The sequence below is a fragment of the Vulpes lagopus genome, chromosome 2 (assembly GCF_018345385.1).
Source record: "Vulpes lagopus strain Blue_001 chromosome 2, ASM1834538v1, whole genome shotgun sequence".
Classification (NCBI taxonomy): Eukaryota; Metazoa; Chordata; class Mammalia; order Carnivora; family Canidae; genus Vulpes; species Vulpes lagopus.
In genome coordinates, this window is record NC_054825.1 from 87,551,548 (window position 1) to 87,567,470 (window position 15,923).

The window sequence follows — 15,923 nt, forward strand, 5'->3', positions numbered from 1 at the left end:
TGGATCATATGGCAGTTCTATTTTTAATTTTTTGAGGAAACTCCACACTATTTTCCACGATAGCTGCATCAATTTACATTTCTACCAATAATGCATTAGGGTTTCCTTTTCTCCTTATCTTCACCAACACTTCTTATTTCTTGTCCTTTTGATAATAGCCATTATAAGGTGACATTTCATTGTGGTTTTAATTTGCATTTCTTTGATGATTAATAATGTTAAACATCTTTTAATGTGTCCGTTGGCCATCTGCATGTGTTTAGAAAAATGTCTATTCAGATCTTCTGTCCATTTTTAATTGTATTTTTTAGTTTTATAACCCATGATTTGCAAATATATATATCTTCTCGCATTCAGTAGTTGCCTTGTTATTTTATGGATGGTATATTTGGCTGTGCCTTTTAGTCTGATGTAGTCTCATTTGTTTATTTTTGCTTTTGTTGCCATTGCCTTGGGAGTCAGGTCCAAAAGAAAATACTGCTAAGACCAATGTCAAGGAGCTTACTGCGTATGTTTTCTTCTAGGAGTTTTATCATTTCTGGTCTTACATTCAAGTCTTTAATCCATTTTGAGTTTATTTTTGTGTGTTGTATGAACTAGTAGTCCAGTTTCATTATTTTGCTTGTGCCTGTCCAATTTTTCTAGCACCATCTATTAAAGGCACTGTCCTTTCCTCATTGTACATTCTTGCATCCTTTGCTGTAAATGAATTGACTATGTATGTACGGACTTATTTCTGGGCTCTCTATTCTGTTCCATTGAGCTATGTGTCTGTTTTCATGTCAGTACTATTCTGTTTTAATTACTATAGCTTTGTAATATAGTTTGAAATTAGGGAGTAGGATGCATTCAGCTTTGTTCTTCTTTCCCAAGATGCAAATGAAAATTTAAAATCTTACAAAAAGGAAAAAACAAACTTGGAAATACAGCAAGTCAAATTTGTTGATAAGGCCCTCAAATATTTTCAAAGAAAGAAAAAAAAAAACAAATTTGTCAACACTATTTCATGATTTACATTGGTTAATGAGAAAGTGTTAGTACTACTTTTAGTTGTATATGTGTGGCAAAAGAGAAAATTACTCACATAGTTGCTGAAAAAATTATTCCTAGCATGCATGGTTATGATAACTACAATTCTTGATGATTAATCAGCTGAGAAACTTAAAACTATCCTGCTAAGTGATAATACAGTCCAGATGTAGTTCCACAGAATATACAGAATAGAATTAATACTTAGTAGTCAGGTATGAGCAGATATAGGTTGTATGATTCTACCTCTACCTATTGAGAGCACTAATAATTCAAGTTATTATACATTCAGTTTATGTCAAATATATATGACAATTTTTATGAAGGATTTGTTTTGTTTAAATTTAAGCTAACATATTACTGGTTTGAGTAATTTGGTAGAATTGGAAAAATACTGTTTGAAAAAATATAAACTGGTAAATTGTAACAGAATTGCAAGCGGTTTGAAAGTAAATATGACCAGGAAACAAAGCACAGTAATTTAAAATATTATTAGTAATTACCTTCTACCTTACTACTTGGAATCACTGTTCACACATTGTTCATACATCTGACATCCTTAGAATTCTACTGTATCTCTGCTGAATTTCTGGAAAACAAATGTAGTGATAGTTGTTTAATTTCATTAAGAGAACTGCTACTTTTTGATACCTATTGTTCAAACTGGAGCTGTGACTGACATTGGTGTTATCCACAAAATCCTTCCCCTTCCGCAAGGATTTCACAGGAAGAGATCTGTGGTGGGGCACTGAGGACCCAGATAAACTATATTGTATCCAAGTGTGTCTCTGCAACTGTCCTCACCAATGGCATATAGGAAAAGGGATTTGTGTGACTTCTACATCTCAGGCCTGGGCTTATATCCTCTCTGTTTCTCTCCCTATCAACTAGAACACAACGTGCCTAGGACCCATCTTTGGAGAACAACTTCTTCCAAGATAGTGGAGCAGTAAGATGTAAGGCACAAGGACCTCCAATGATCTTTTGGAACTGCTGTACTGATCTTCACCACTGACTTGGGACTTAGTTTAAATGATAGATAAAAGCCTATGTTCTGTAAACCACTGTATCATTGGGTCATTGTTAAAGTAGATTAGCCTTTCCATTAACCCATATATGTATATGTTATACTGGAGTTATCGGTGGTTATGAGGAAAATATTAAGTTATATGAACCCAGGAATGGGATTCACATTTTTTTGTTTGTTTGTTTAAAAGCAATCTCATTTGGCTAAAATTTTTTGAGATGTCTTTTAGCAACAGAATTGGCACATATAACTTATTTTTAACATTTTGTAATAACTGGATTTGGAACTATAGGGGAAAAGTAACACTATATTTCAAGATGCTGAAGATATGCAACAGTTAAAATACATTTTAAGTGATCACCATGGTTACTATATGTCCTCAACATTTTGCAGCACAGAAAAAAAACATTATTAGTAAAGGCACTCTGAATGGAATGAAATTAAAGATATTAGTGATATTGCAAGTCTGTTTCAAACTTCAAACATTTCCAATAAAGATATTTGAAATATCAAGAAAAAGCATTTGAATAAAAGATCCATTTGTTTTTCAAAATCCTGAATCCACATTTGGATTAGAGTTGATGCTCAAAGAAGAAATGTTTTGTTATTCAAATACATTGAAGAATGATGATAAATTTATCACCATTTTAGATTAAGATTAAAGAATCTGCTGAAATTTGCAATTTTAGTACTAAGTAGAGTGTATTGTTATTAATAGCATGCACAGCAACTTATTTGTGTGAACCAGAATTTTTAAACAAAATAACTGAGAAAGGTGGGAAGGAATAGACATCAAAGCACAAAGCACCTGGATTTGTGCATGTAGCATTATCCTCATGTCTCCAGCCTGGAATAAATATAAGAACAGGCAAACATGCCTACAACAATGAATCAAATCCCATTTAAAAGTAACTCTATTCTGTGTAACAGTAAGTATTGTTTTATAAATAAAAATTTTGTTGCAGGGGCCCTGCTGGCTCAGTTGGTAAAGAATGTACTCTTGATATCCTGGTTATGAGTTCCAGCCCCACTGTTGGGCATGGGGATTACTCCAAAAAATCTCTTGTTTCAGTTTTTTAATCTACCAATATATGTATTTCTGGGTACACTCGGTAGTGATGTAAATGGTATTTACTGAGTCGATGTTTAAAAAAAGTGTTTTGACTATTCTGCTCTTAATCTCCTTCATAGCTAACATTTTGAGTGGGTTGTTTAAACATGTATCTCTACCTGCTCTTAATCTACTGCAACCAGGCTCTGCCTTCATTATTCTTCTTGGGCAGACTTCCTAGCTAAACTCCATTTGATCTGTTTGCCATTGTAAAAGGAAAAATGTTTATTTTCCTATGTGTTCATGTGTGTTTTTAAAAACTTGTATGTACATCCACATCAAATATTTAAATAATAAAACTGGGATCTGTGCCTGGATGTATGCGGTAGCATTTTACAACTTTCTACTTCACTCAACTAAGTAGTAGCAACAACTCTTTATGTCATTCAATATTCCTATCCTACATTATTCTTAAAGGCTATGTAGTATGCTGCTTTACGGATACATACGTCATGGGTTATTTGTCCATTTTTCTACTGTTGGACATATAATTTTTAATTTTTTAAAAATGATTGAACAGCACATTGAAATCCTTATAGAAAATTTTTTATCCACTTCTACAATCACTTGCTTAGGATGAATTCCTAAAAGCAGGATTGCTGAATTGTAGCCATATCTATGCTGTATAAACATCCAGAAACCCTCCAGAATTACCCTTCCACCAGCACCCACAATGTGAGAAGGTCCAGTTGGCCAGCCAGCTCTTAGCCAATTTGATTGATTTTTTTAAAAATCCCATTTTATGCTTGTGCTCTTTTGATAAGTAGGTGGTCGAACATTTCTCATAGGTCATAAATTATTTGTATTTCTTTGTGGATTGACTTCATAATCATTGTCCTTTTTTTTTTTTTTAGTGTGCAAATGCATTTGTTGTTTAATACTCTGTAAAAGCTTTTATACAAGGCTATTTAAATTTTATATCTCTGACATTAGTATTTTCTAGTTTTTAGCATAAATTTGTTTTTAATCATAAAGTAATAATAAATACTCTTTAAAAGAGTAAGGGGACCCCCAACTTCCTCCCTGGCATCCTGCTCTTCCCATTGCATCCACTGCCTTCTGCAACCTTTGCCAAATCCCAGGCTTCAATCAATAACTCTCAAGACCTGGAGGCTTTCAAATCCTCATTTTTATCACACAACACTGTTCTGGGTCCCTGCCCATAAGTGAAACACCCTGTGGGTATCTCATTGTGATTTTCCACCTGAATATGTTCAAAACTGAACATGTATCCTCCTCAGATTCCAAACTGTCCCCTTCTCGTTAACTTGGAAGATGGGGCCACCGTTTCCCAAAGGAGGAACCATCCCGGATGCTGACCATCCCCATCAGTCAGTAAATCCTCCTGCTCTGACTCCTTACATATCTCTTGCTGTATTTCCCTCCATTCCTTTCCACCTACTGTTGGCTTAACTCATTTCTAGATTCCTGAAGAATCTTTTTACTGTTTTCCCAGCTGCCAGTTACTCCCTTGCAATTTTTTTTTTCCGCTATCACTCCAGTGACATTCCTAAAGAAAAACGAATATGCTTCAAAACCCTCCTTAGCTCCTAGTCTGGGAAACAACAGGGAAACAATGAGACGCCAAATGAGATTCCTGATTTCCTTCTCCCTCTTCGCTTCAGCAACCACCCCAGGGACACCCCAGGGAGTTCCCGGCGCACAGCGCGCTCTGGGGGCCTGAGGCCCGGCCGAGGCCGAGGCTGCCTTCCTCCCCCGTCGGGCCGCCCCCGAGGGTCTCCCAAGTTCAGCCTGAGGGTTCTTCGTCGGGGAAGTTCCTCCTGCGCGCCCTCCCACCCCCACCTGACTAAGGTGGCTGCGTGGGGCCCTGCGCGCCCTCCCACCCCCACCTGACTAAGGTGGCTGCGTGGGGCCCTGCGCGCCCTCCCACCCCCACCTGACTTAGGTGGCTGCGTGGGGCCCTGCGCGCCCTCCCACCCCCACCTGACTTAGGTGGCTGCGTGGGGCCCTGCGCGCCCTCCCACCCCCACCAGACTTAGGTGGCTGCGTGGGGCCCTGCGCGCCCTCCCACCCCCACCTGACTTAGGTGGCTGCGTGGGGCCCTGCGCGCCCTCCCTTTCTTTCCCCAGAGAAAACGATGTAGGGCAAGAGAGGAAGGAAGGGGGGGCGGTCGAAGAGGGATTTTTTAAAGGGGTTTGCGTTCAGGACCGTGTCTCGAGGCGAACCCCTGGAGGCGCGGGAGCCACTCGGCCTCCCCGGGCCTGGCTTCCTCGCGTGTGCAGTGGCGCTGGGGCCGCCGCCCCCGGCCTCCTCCGCCAGAGCGTGGGGCGCGGGGCACAGGCACGTCTGCCCGCCGAGCGGGGCCGCGGGAGGGGGAGCGCAGGACGGCCCGATGCCAGGGCGCCGCACGCCGCCGGGGGCTCCGCGAACCCGGGCGCACGCATCGCGCCGGGGCACCGGGTGGGGCACCGGGTGGGGCGCCGGGTGCGGATCCGGGTGGGGCGGGGAAGCGGCGAGGCCCCCGGGCCCCACGGCGCACCTGACCCCGGCGGGCGGGGCGGGGCGGGGCGGGGCTGACGTGGCCCGCGGCTCGGAGCGGGCGTGATTCATCAGCCGCCGCGCGGGGCCGGGGTGGGGGGGCGAGCGCAGCGGCCGCCTGGGCGCGCGGGGCCAGGCGGTGGCGGCGGCGGCGGCGGCGGCGGCGGCGGCGGCGGCGGCGGCGGCGTCCCCGGCCGGGCCTCGCGCGCGCCTCTCGCTGTCGGTGGCCGAGCCCCTGCGGAGGGCAAGATGGAAGAGATCCTGAGGAAGCTGCAGAAGGAGGCGTCCGGGAGCAAGTACAAAGCCATCAAGGAGAGCTGCACCTGGGCCCTGGGTAAGCGCGGGCGCGGGCGCGGGCGCGGGCGCGGGCACCTGCTGCGGTCGCGCCCCGGGGCCCTGGTGGCCGCCGCCGAGGGCGCGCGGGCCGGGGCCGAGCCGGCGGGGATGCGCGGGGGCTGCCGCCGGGCTTCTGCGTGGGCGAGAGTGGTCCGGGCCGGCTGGCGCGGGCATGGGGATTCGGGCTCGGGCGTGCACATCCTCCGCCTCCGCTCTGGCCCCTGCCTTCCCCCAGACCGTACGGGGCCGCCGTCCTCAGCCAGGAGGCCCTTCTCCCGGATCCCCAGCCAGGCGCACGACGGTCACCCATCTCCAGTGAGGACCGCAGCCGGTGCGAGTCCAGGGGCCCGATTGCAAGCGCCTGTGGCGAGAAGGGAAGTTGAAGCATCCTCCCGGATCTCGAGACGTTGGCGACTGTGACGAGGAAGGAATGGCCTCTTTAATCTGATTTTCCGGAGAGAGGCCAGCTTGTTAAGTAGTAGCTTCCATGGTCATTGTGCAGGAGACGTTACGTACGGGTGGGATTGCGTTACCTCTGCCATTCTGCTGTGGTGCGCCCTTCAGACAGGTGGGATTTTACATTTGTGAGCTGTGCAAGTATTGAAATAAGTTCCAGGTGGCACATTGGTGTTCCCCACCAGACTCAGGTTTGCAGAACTCCACCTACAAGAAGACTGAAAGACGTTCATCCCAATTTGGCACGGATTTGAGCGATCAGAATGGTCTGAACGGGAATGCAGAGGGATCAGGAGCAGACCTCGGGTGATCAAAACAAGGAAAGGTGGAGGAGAAACCGAGACAGCTCTGTGTCCCCTGCCCCCCCCCCCCCCGCCCGCCCGCCCTGGCCCAAGCCTGCTTGCCATTCCTCAGTTGCCATTCAATTACAAAACAGAATTAAATCTCTTTCTCTCATAATCAGAAAGCAGTCAGTGCTTGTTATGACACTGCTGTGCTACAACCTGAAAAAGCAATGTGCCATTAGCAGGTTTTTTTTTTTACTGTATGTAGAATCCAATGGTGTTTCAGGTGACTCTGTTAATATGTAGAAGATCAGAATTCACATATATTGGGTGTCTGTGCACAGACAATCCTAGCAACATCAATTTTCTTTGACATCTGCATATCATCACGAAATTTTCTGCAATATTTTCTAGGAAGTTTATCTTGTAGGCGGAACTTGACCATTGTTTACCGTTACAGGAATCTGGACCAGATATAAATGAGCAACTAGGCTCTTAAAGCCACAGTATTGTTTTTGCATTGCCATTGTCATTCAACAGACTCATTCAGAGCTAGATTCCTAAATGCCTCTAATGAAGAGTCACAGATGGCTGAATAACATAATAAAGCAGGGCCTGACCACGCTTTAAACATACCATCCCTGTGTTCATTATTATTTTGCTCTAAGTTACGCAGATTGAGATAACAGAGAGGAGACCAGTAATGGAGTATTTTTCATGTTTAAATTTTGGTACTTACATCTTGTTAAGTTAAACCACAGTGTGGCTGAGGTGAGATCCTGGAAGCTACATGGGAAGCCCAGAAGCGAGGAAGGTATCTGAGTGGAGCCTGGAATCCGAACTGACCCCAGAGAGTGGATGTGATTTTTTGCCCCAGTGACTGTTTTTCTGTACTTACCAAGGGGAGACAAAGTGCGTGAAATAGTTAAATAACAGTGCTTGACACTCATTGTGCAGGTTGGACTGAATAAATCAGGAAAACAGATCAATGAAGGGGGCATAAGTATGTGGTCAGGGGTGGGTTGGGGAGGAAATTGGTGTGAGTTGGTGGACCTTTTAAAGTAGATTTGTCTTCAAGAATGGGTAAGCTGTGAATTCTTTCTCTTCTTCACTTATTTATTTAGCACACATTTATGACGGCCTCCCTTATACTGAGCATGGGGGTATAAGGATAAGTATGATGCTTCTTCCCTAGAAGGAATTTGTTAGAAGGGCATGTGGAGAGAGAAGCCAGCGGGAGCAAAGGCTATATAGTTTCCTACTTTGTTTTCCACTCCAGTTCATTTTCTACCATTTCATCTTTTTTTTTTTTTTAACTGTGAAACACTTCCTCCTCCTCAATCTCCATTATTTCTCTCTAGATTAAAGTGTAAATTCCTTAAAACACTCTTCAGAATCTAACCCCAGCTCTTGTTTCTTGTTTCTTATTGCCCTTCCGCCAGGGGTCCCATAAACTATAGTAAGCTGAAGCTTCCACAAACACACTGCACTGCACACTCTGCTACCTTTACTTGTGCTGCGAAGTCCCTTTCCAGACTCCTAAGGCCCAACTCACATAGGATGCATTTCCTGAGCTCTTCAGTCAAATCCATTCCTCCCCTAGGTTCAGAAACCTGCCCTCACGACTGTCTTAGAGCACCTGCTACTTTGGAGTATTTGGGCATAGTTACTCTTTTGGGGGCAGGATAATTGAGAAATATTGTATTTGGGAGACCAAACCGCCCACCTCCCCAAGCAACAACAAACCCTAATTTAATTTAATTTAAGCTGACCAGCAAAACAGAATTTATTCATTCTATTAACTAAATATCCCTTGTAAGGCTAGCTATGGGTTGAGTTTGGCTCAGAAATTATATACTGATCAAGGACCTTGCTCTGCATGAGTCTCCATAGCTTTAGGCTTGTGAATTATCACATTTAGACCATCTCATGAGAAAGAAGCATCAACACACTTCAACCATCTGAGAGGAAAGGGATCACCTCTAACTGAAACCATCGTGAAAGGGAAGAGTCATTTCCATTGACCTAGTCCGTTGGAAGAGAAAGGTGTTATCTCCCATTTGGACCATCATAGAGGAGAGGGATTACCATGACATTTAGCCCATCACAGGAGAGAGGAGTTATCTCCTACTGAAACCATCATAGGAGATGGGGGGTCATTGCTATATGTAGGCCATCACAGAAGGGGTCATCTCCCACTTGACCCATCATCAGCTCATCTCAAGAGTGTGGAGCTCTTCCAGTCACTCCTGCCCAGTCTTTGATTTCACTTGTTCTCTCTTGGTCCTGATGGGTCATGTGTATACCTGAACGAGTCCTCTAGCTAAGGAATGGAATGGACCCACTGGCATAGATCTAGGCTACAAGGCTTCCTGAAATCCCTGACTCAGAAAAGGGAGGTTTCCTCAAAACAAATTTAGGATTCTTTTTCAGAAGGCTAGTCAACCAAAACAACAAGTATTGACAGTATAGACTCATGCTTCTTGAATATAGGGACTGTCGCTTATGCTTTATTGTGGCTTCTGCATTTGTAAGAAAAGAAGCAGATGTTCAGTAAACAGATCAGCCTCTTAATGACTTGTTTGGGTTTTAAGATATATTCATCTTTTTTTTCTATTATAAAACTTATATATGCTCATTTTAGAATACTGAAAAATATTTGGACAGTATAAAGAAAAAAATTAATGTCACCTGTAATCTCAACACCCAGAGAGAATGCTGATCACATTTTAGAGTATTTCCCTTCTGCAAAGGGTTATAGTTACTATGGCAGAGTGTCATTTGTTTTTTTGTTTTTGTTTTTAGCTTTAGCATTTTCTTATATGTTGTTATTGATACTTCTCTGAAAATTGGTTTTCTTAGTGGCCGCATAATAACTGGCAAAGAACGTATATATGTGTCTTCCCTCTATTTTGAACAATATGGGTTGTTAGATATTTTTCTTGTCAGTGAGAAAATGGTCTGACTAGGGAATAGAAAGAATAAGGGAAGGGGTCAGCTTGAGGAAAGTAGAGACAAGAGCATTTTTCTTCAAGAAGTGGTGATCCCAGACCCACGTGAGCTGGGACGGGCCAGATGACATAGAATGTCAGAACATTAGAACGTCAAGGGACCGTATCTTCATTTTAGAAACTTTTGGTGTCTTACATATATCAGGGACTTGTGTAAAATGGATTTGGAAAATGGAAGAGAAGAGAAAGAAAACTAGAGGCTGGAATGCCACGTTGGGAAGGAAGAATAGTCCGTCCACCACCATCCTTCCCTCTACTTTCCCATCTGCTTTTCCTTCCAGCCAGTTTCTGTTATGTTCACAGCCAGGCTTCATAAAATGTGTCTGTGGTGATTGTGTCCATAGCCTCATCGTCTACTCATTCTTCAACTCACTGCCATCTGACTTCCTCCTCCATCATGCCACCAACCATGGCTAAAGAATAAGGCACCCAGACCCCAGTCCAGCAGGGCATTCTCAGCCAGGTGGAACATACCGGGTGTCTATCTTACCCTGGCCTCCAGGACTACAATTTTTATCATGCCTCCTAAGGGGTTCTGTCTCCTTTCTCCAGCACTTCTCCCTAGCCTAAATGTTTGAGCTTCTCAGGAGTTAGCCCTGAGCTCTCTTCTCTTATTCTCAACCCTACTGGAGTTGACCACATCCATCTCCACAGCTTCAGTTCAGTTTCTGAGAATGTGATGCCCACATGGACATCACTAGTCTGCAGCTGGGCTTGACACCCAAAGCCCGGGGCAGACACCTTCTCAGCATCTCTCCTTGAACAGGACAGGCTCATTACAGCTGCTCTGTGATTGTCCTGTGTTCTTTTTATTTCCTTTGCCTCTTGGTTAGCATTTGTAGGGTTGGGCTCTATTGAACATCCTGAGTTGAATATAAACCCCTCTGTCTGATGAAGAAAACTACAGTGATTTGGTCATTATAGTGTGAACATCTCCCCCTGGACAGTAGCATCAAATTGTTAAATTGTTGTGGGCACTGGCCCCTGCCCTGCTAGCTGCTAGGCCATGCTGCTCTGAGTGGCCTTTGATCTGCTTCCTGCACGTGCATCTCAGGGCTTTCCCTTCTTGATGTCCTGTCTTGTCCTAACAGCTGACCTCAGTTCTTCCACTGCCACCCTTAGCCTTGTTGGCCACAGCATCCCTGACCCTACTGAGCCCATCTTTCTGTTTTGTGGATTGTCTTGCTTGCACCCGCTCTTTGCCCCATTGGCCACAACAGGCTCAGATCCTATCATCAGGTTTTGGACTGTTCTTACCCTTGAGTCTCAGGGATACATATGGTGTCCATTTTTCCTTCTGATCTTTTAGCAGACAGGGAGAAATATTTCTTTTCCAATGAAAATGGTTTGCATTGACAGGTCTAGTTGACTCTAAGCAAGGAAGAAGGAGTTAACACAGTTTGAGCTGAAAAAATTGGGAACAAATTGGAACTTGTGATACGGGGATTTCTAATGAAAAATATAGACTTGGTCTTTTTCCTTGTTTCTGGCTCAGAGCCCCTAAAATCCTTGAATTTCCTAGGTGAAGAGAACCATAAAGTGTTGTTATATAAATGAGGCAACTTAAGGATGGGGACCAGTCGCTAGGAGGACCAACCCTGTGCTTAGAGAGTTGGAATTTTCAATCAGACCCCAGACCTCCCCAGAAAGAAGAAGGGATGGAGATTGAGTTCAGTCTCCAATGGCTGATGATTTAATTAATCGTTCTTACATAATGAAGGCTCCATAAAGACCACAAAAAGGACTGGGTTCAGAGAGCTTCTGGGTTAGTAAACACATGGAAATTTGGGGAGAATGGTACCCTCAGAGACATGGAAGCTCCTCTTCGCCTTTTCCATTTCCATACCTTGGCACGTGCCTCTCTTCCATCTGGCCATTCTGGAGTTTTGTCCTCTTGTAATAAACCAGTAATGTAGTAAGTGAAATGTTTCTCTGAGTTCTGCAAACTGTTCTAGCAAATTAACTGAACCCAAAGAGGGGATCATTAGAACCTTCAGCCTGAGCCTTTTACTAGTGGGATCTGACCCCATCTCCTAGTAGATATTGTCAGAATTGAGTTAAATTGTAGAATGGCTTAGCTGGTGTCAGAGAATTGCTTGTTCATGTAGGGATGCCTCTCCCAACCACACATGCTGGAATTCGCTGCAGAACTGTTAGCACTATTGAAATAGAACAGCTTTTGAGGGGGGAAGAGAATAGTGTTTCATTATCTCTACAATTGGAGGCAGCAGTAGTTTGAATAATCCACAACAATGGGAAAGTATTGAATATCCAGGTTAGGTTAATGAGATTTAAAGGTGAGCTTCCTTACTGTAGGATTTTTTTTTTTTAAGTTAAAAATCTACCATGTCAGAAATGTGTGTGAGAATAATGAGATGTTGCATAAAGTGCCTTGTGAACATCAAGTGTCTCACAATTATAAATTATTATTTAAGGGTATTGAAACAGTATTTTCGAGGAAATAGCTTTCTTTTCTGTATTTATTATTTTTTAATTGAAGTTTAGTTGATATACAATACTATATTAATTTCAGGTGCACAATTTAGTGTTTTGGCTATTATATACATCACAAGATACTCACAAAAAGTGTAGTTACCATCTGTCACCATGCAAAGTTATTAAAATATTATTGATGATATTCCCTATGCTATACTTTTCATCCTGTGACTTATTTATTTTATAACTGGAAGTTTGTACCTCTTCATCTCCTTCATCTATGTCGTCCATCTCCTGCACCCATCCCCTCTGGTAATCATCAGTTTATTCTCCGTGCATATTCATGAGTCTATTTTTGTTTTTTGTTTATCCATTTGTTTTATTTACATTCCACATATAAGTGAAATTATATGATATTTGTCTTTCTCTGCCTAATTTTACTTAATATAGTACCCTCTAGGTCTATCTACCCTCTCACAGATGATGAGATTTCATTCTTCTGTTTATGGATGAGTAAAATTCCATTATATATATATTATAGCCCATCTTCTTTATCCACTCATTTATTGAGGGACACTTAGGTTGCTTTCATATCTTGGCTATTGTATATAATGCTGTGATAAACATAGGGTTGCACATATCTTTTTGAACTAGTGTTTTCATTTTCTGTGGGCAAATACCTGGTAGGAGTAGAATTACTGAATGGTATGGTAGTACTGTTTTTAATTTTTTGAGGACCCTCCATACCATTTTCTACAGTGGCTGCACCAAGGTACATTTCCACCAACAGCTCATGAGAATTCTCTTTTCTCACATCCTTACCAGCACTTATTTCTTATCTTTTTGATTTTAGCCATTCTGACAGGTATCAGATAATATCTCATAGTGGTTTTGATTTGCATTTCCCTGATGATGAGTGATGTCATCATCACAGATGTGATGACACATCTTCTCATGTGTCTGTTGGCCATTTGTATGTCGTCTCTGGAAAAATGCCTATTCAGGTCCTCTGTTCATTTTTTAATTGAATTATTTGTCTGGTTGAGGTTTTTTAAAAAAATTTTTTGCTGTTGAGTTATATGAGTTCTTTATATATTTTAGATATCCCTTTATTAGATATGATTTGCAAATATTTTGTCTCATTCAGTAGATTGCCTTTTGTTTTTGTTGATGGTGTCCTGTGCTCTGCAAAGGTTTTTAGTTTGGTGAAGTCCTAAGAGTTTATTTTTGCTTTTGTTTCCTATATCTTCTCTCTATTGTTATAGTAAGAATATAGCATTTTAGACAGTTGTAGCTAAATTATATTGGCATTCTGGTTCAGGTGAGAAGTTTAGCTATTCAGTCTGGGTTTCTATAGGGAAATGTATCCTAATTTTTAACTCCTCCAAGGAAGTCTTTGGAGTCATGAAGGGGAAGATTTTTAAGTACGAATGACTTGCATGCAGATAATTGAGAATTGACCAGTTTATAATTATAGGGATTTCCAGGGAAAAAAAAAGAAACTAACAAGGAAATTTATCTGCAGATTCCCAGTCTATACATTATTTATTTTTAACCTTGTAATTTTCCTTCTGCAGAAACCCTGGGTGGTGTGGATACCATTGTCAAGATCCCTCCACATTTGCTGAGGTAAGGAGACTGGAGTTATATAATGTAGTGGAAGTAAAAACCACCGTGTTTTCCTGAAGGCCCAGATAACCTCATTGGCTTATAGCATTTTACTTGCTGACCAATGGCTTTTTTATATCTAGGAACAGGATGGGAACCTGATTCCCAGGCATCTGTGGAATAAATGAAGTCAATAACCCAAAGGAAGCAGTTGAAGAAGTAGATGAAAGATAAAACTGGTCAAGGAGAGAAATTACCAAAACCTGAGTGAGAATGTAGATAGTAGACAAGATCTTCCACGAAGACTGGGAGATGGTGCCCCTGTTGGGAAGAAGCAGTCCTACACCTACAGGGGTACCTACAGGGGTAGGGGGTTAGATTTAAACTCTCATTGGCCCCTTGGCTGGACACCATCTCACGAATTCTATAGCCACATAAAACAGGCTGGAGATAATGAACCAGTTTCTCTACCTTGCTCACCCTTCCTCACCTTCCTTTATCATGAGACAAGTGCCCTGTGTGGGACATTTGGGAAGAACAAAGCTGTGGATTCTTTCTCTTCTTCACTTATTTATTTAGCACACATTTATGATGGCCTCCCTTATACTGAGCATGGGGGCTTAAGGATGAGTATGATGCTTCCTCCCTAGAAGGAATGTGTTAGAAAGGCATGTGAAGGGAGAAGCCAGTGGGAGCAAAGGCTATACAGTTTCCTACTCTGTTTTCCACTTCAGTTCATTTTCTACCGTTTCATCATTTTTTTTTTTTTACTGTGAAACACTTCCTCCTGTGCCCATAATCACACCACCTAAGGATAACCACTAAAAACAGTTTAACAAATTTTCTTAACAGACTTTTTCCTACATATACATACTTTACAAATTAGTATGAATTTTATTTATGTTTGTTTCCTGCTTGTTTTTTCAGTCCACATCATATGAAGAACATTTTCTTACATCAATATATGTTCCTCAAGTTAAAATATTGTATATTCTTCCACTATATGGCTGCTGTAATGTTTATTTAGTAATATTATTAAACATTTGGATGATTCCCAATTTTTTGACATTTTTAAAAATATTGAACTTACAGTCTTTTGTTGAGTATAGTTCTATACTGTCAGGACATTATGATTTATTAGATGTTTTCCATCTCTACAAGGAGAATGAACAAGAATCCTGTGTTTAAAAAAAAAAATTATTGCTTCTCCTGTAGTATCTGCTACAAGCTGATATGTTGCAAGGAAATACATGTGTTAATCAAACCAAAGTACGTTTCTGTGTATAAAGCTAAGTGGACAGAATGCCTGGCAACCATACTCTTGCCCAGAGGAGGGGTGTTCCAGCTGGGGTATGCATGCACACAGGAGAACATGGAGACTCTCCAAGACATGTGAAGGCATAGATGGTTTAAGGGAGCTATTTCCTGGTCCCTGTTGTCTATAGGTACTCTTTCTGAAAACTGATTTTGCCACATCTCCTTTTCTGTGTTATCTGTTATAGTCCCTCTTCTCTTTGACCAAGGAAAGCACCACTATTAACCCATTGCATTCTGAATCTTACTGTGATGTGTTGTCCTGGAGTGCAAAAATCTTTTCCCACCAACTATGAAAATACTAATGTTTGTGTTGGTAAAGGGGACAAATGTAATGACCAGATCACACATTTTTTGTAAGTTAGTTTTTACTTCTTGGCTTTCAACAAAATTGAAGGAAGACCTAATCTTTTATAAGGTAATAGACAAAAAGATAATAAGGAATACTTCATCAATGGGTATGTGAAGTAATTGAAGAGGAAAATAAATGACTTAAATTTTAAAAATAAAAAATATTTTAAAAATAAAGTAAAATTATACTTTCCAGGTTAATTATATTAACATTCTTATAAATAATACTTAATACTATTTGGATCAGTTGGGTCCATTAATAATTACACTTCAAAGTACAAGAAAATTTAACACTTTAAAGCCTTTTGGCCACCAGAAATTTTTTAAAAATTACTTTATACACATTTTGTTACATGGAAATATAGTAGGAGAGTAATAAAGGCCTCTTAAGAGTTAAAACATATTATATTGAGAGAAAATTAAGTTGGCGAAGTAGAATGGAAGAACAAATTCAAGGTGAA

At 41.7% G+C, this 15,923-nt stretch overlaps 1 protein-coding gene across 6 annotated transcripts in view; it reads left to right on the plus strand.

Annotated features, from left to right (window-relative positions):
- Positions 1–5,797: 5,797 nt before the first annotated feature.
- Positions 5,798–15,923, plus strand: part of ARFGEF3 (ARFGEF family member 3) — a 177,290-nt gene continuing 167,164 nt past the window's right edge. For 5 of the 6 annotated variants that reach the window (XM_041744802.1, XM_041744803.1, XM_041744804.1 and 2 more), the window contains exons 1-2: positions 5,798–6,000; positions 13,767–13,818. In XM_041744802.1, the coding sequence (XP_041600736.1) occupies positions 5,916–6,000; positions 13,767–13,818 (137 nt within the window). In that variant the 5' untranslated portion in view covers positions 5,798–5,915. The remainder of the gene's footprint in view (positions 6,001–13,766; positions 13,819–15,923) is intronic. The other variant, XM_041744806.1, reaches the window with a different exon arrangement.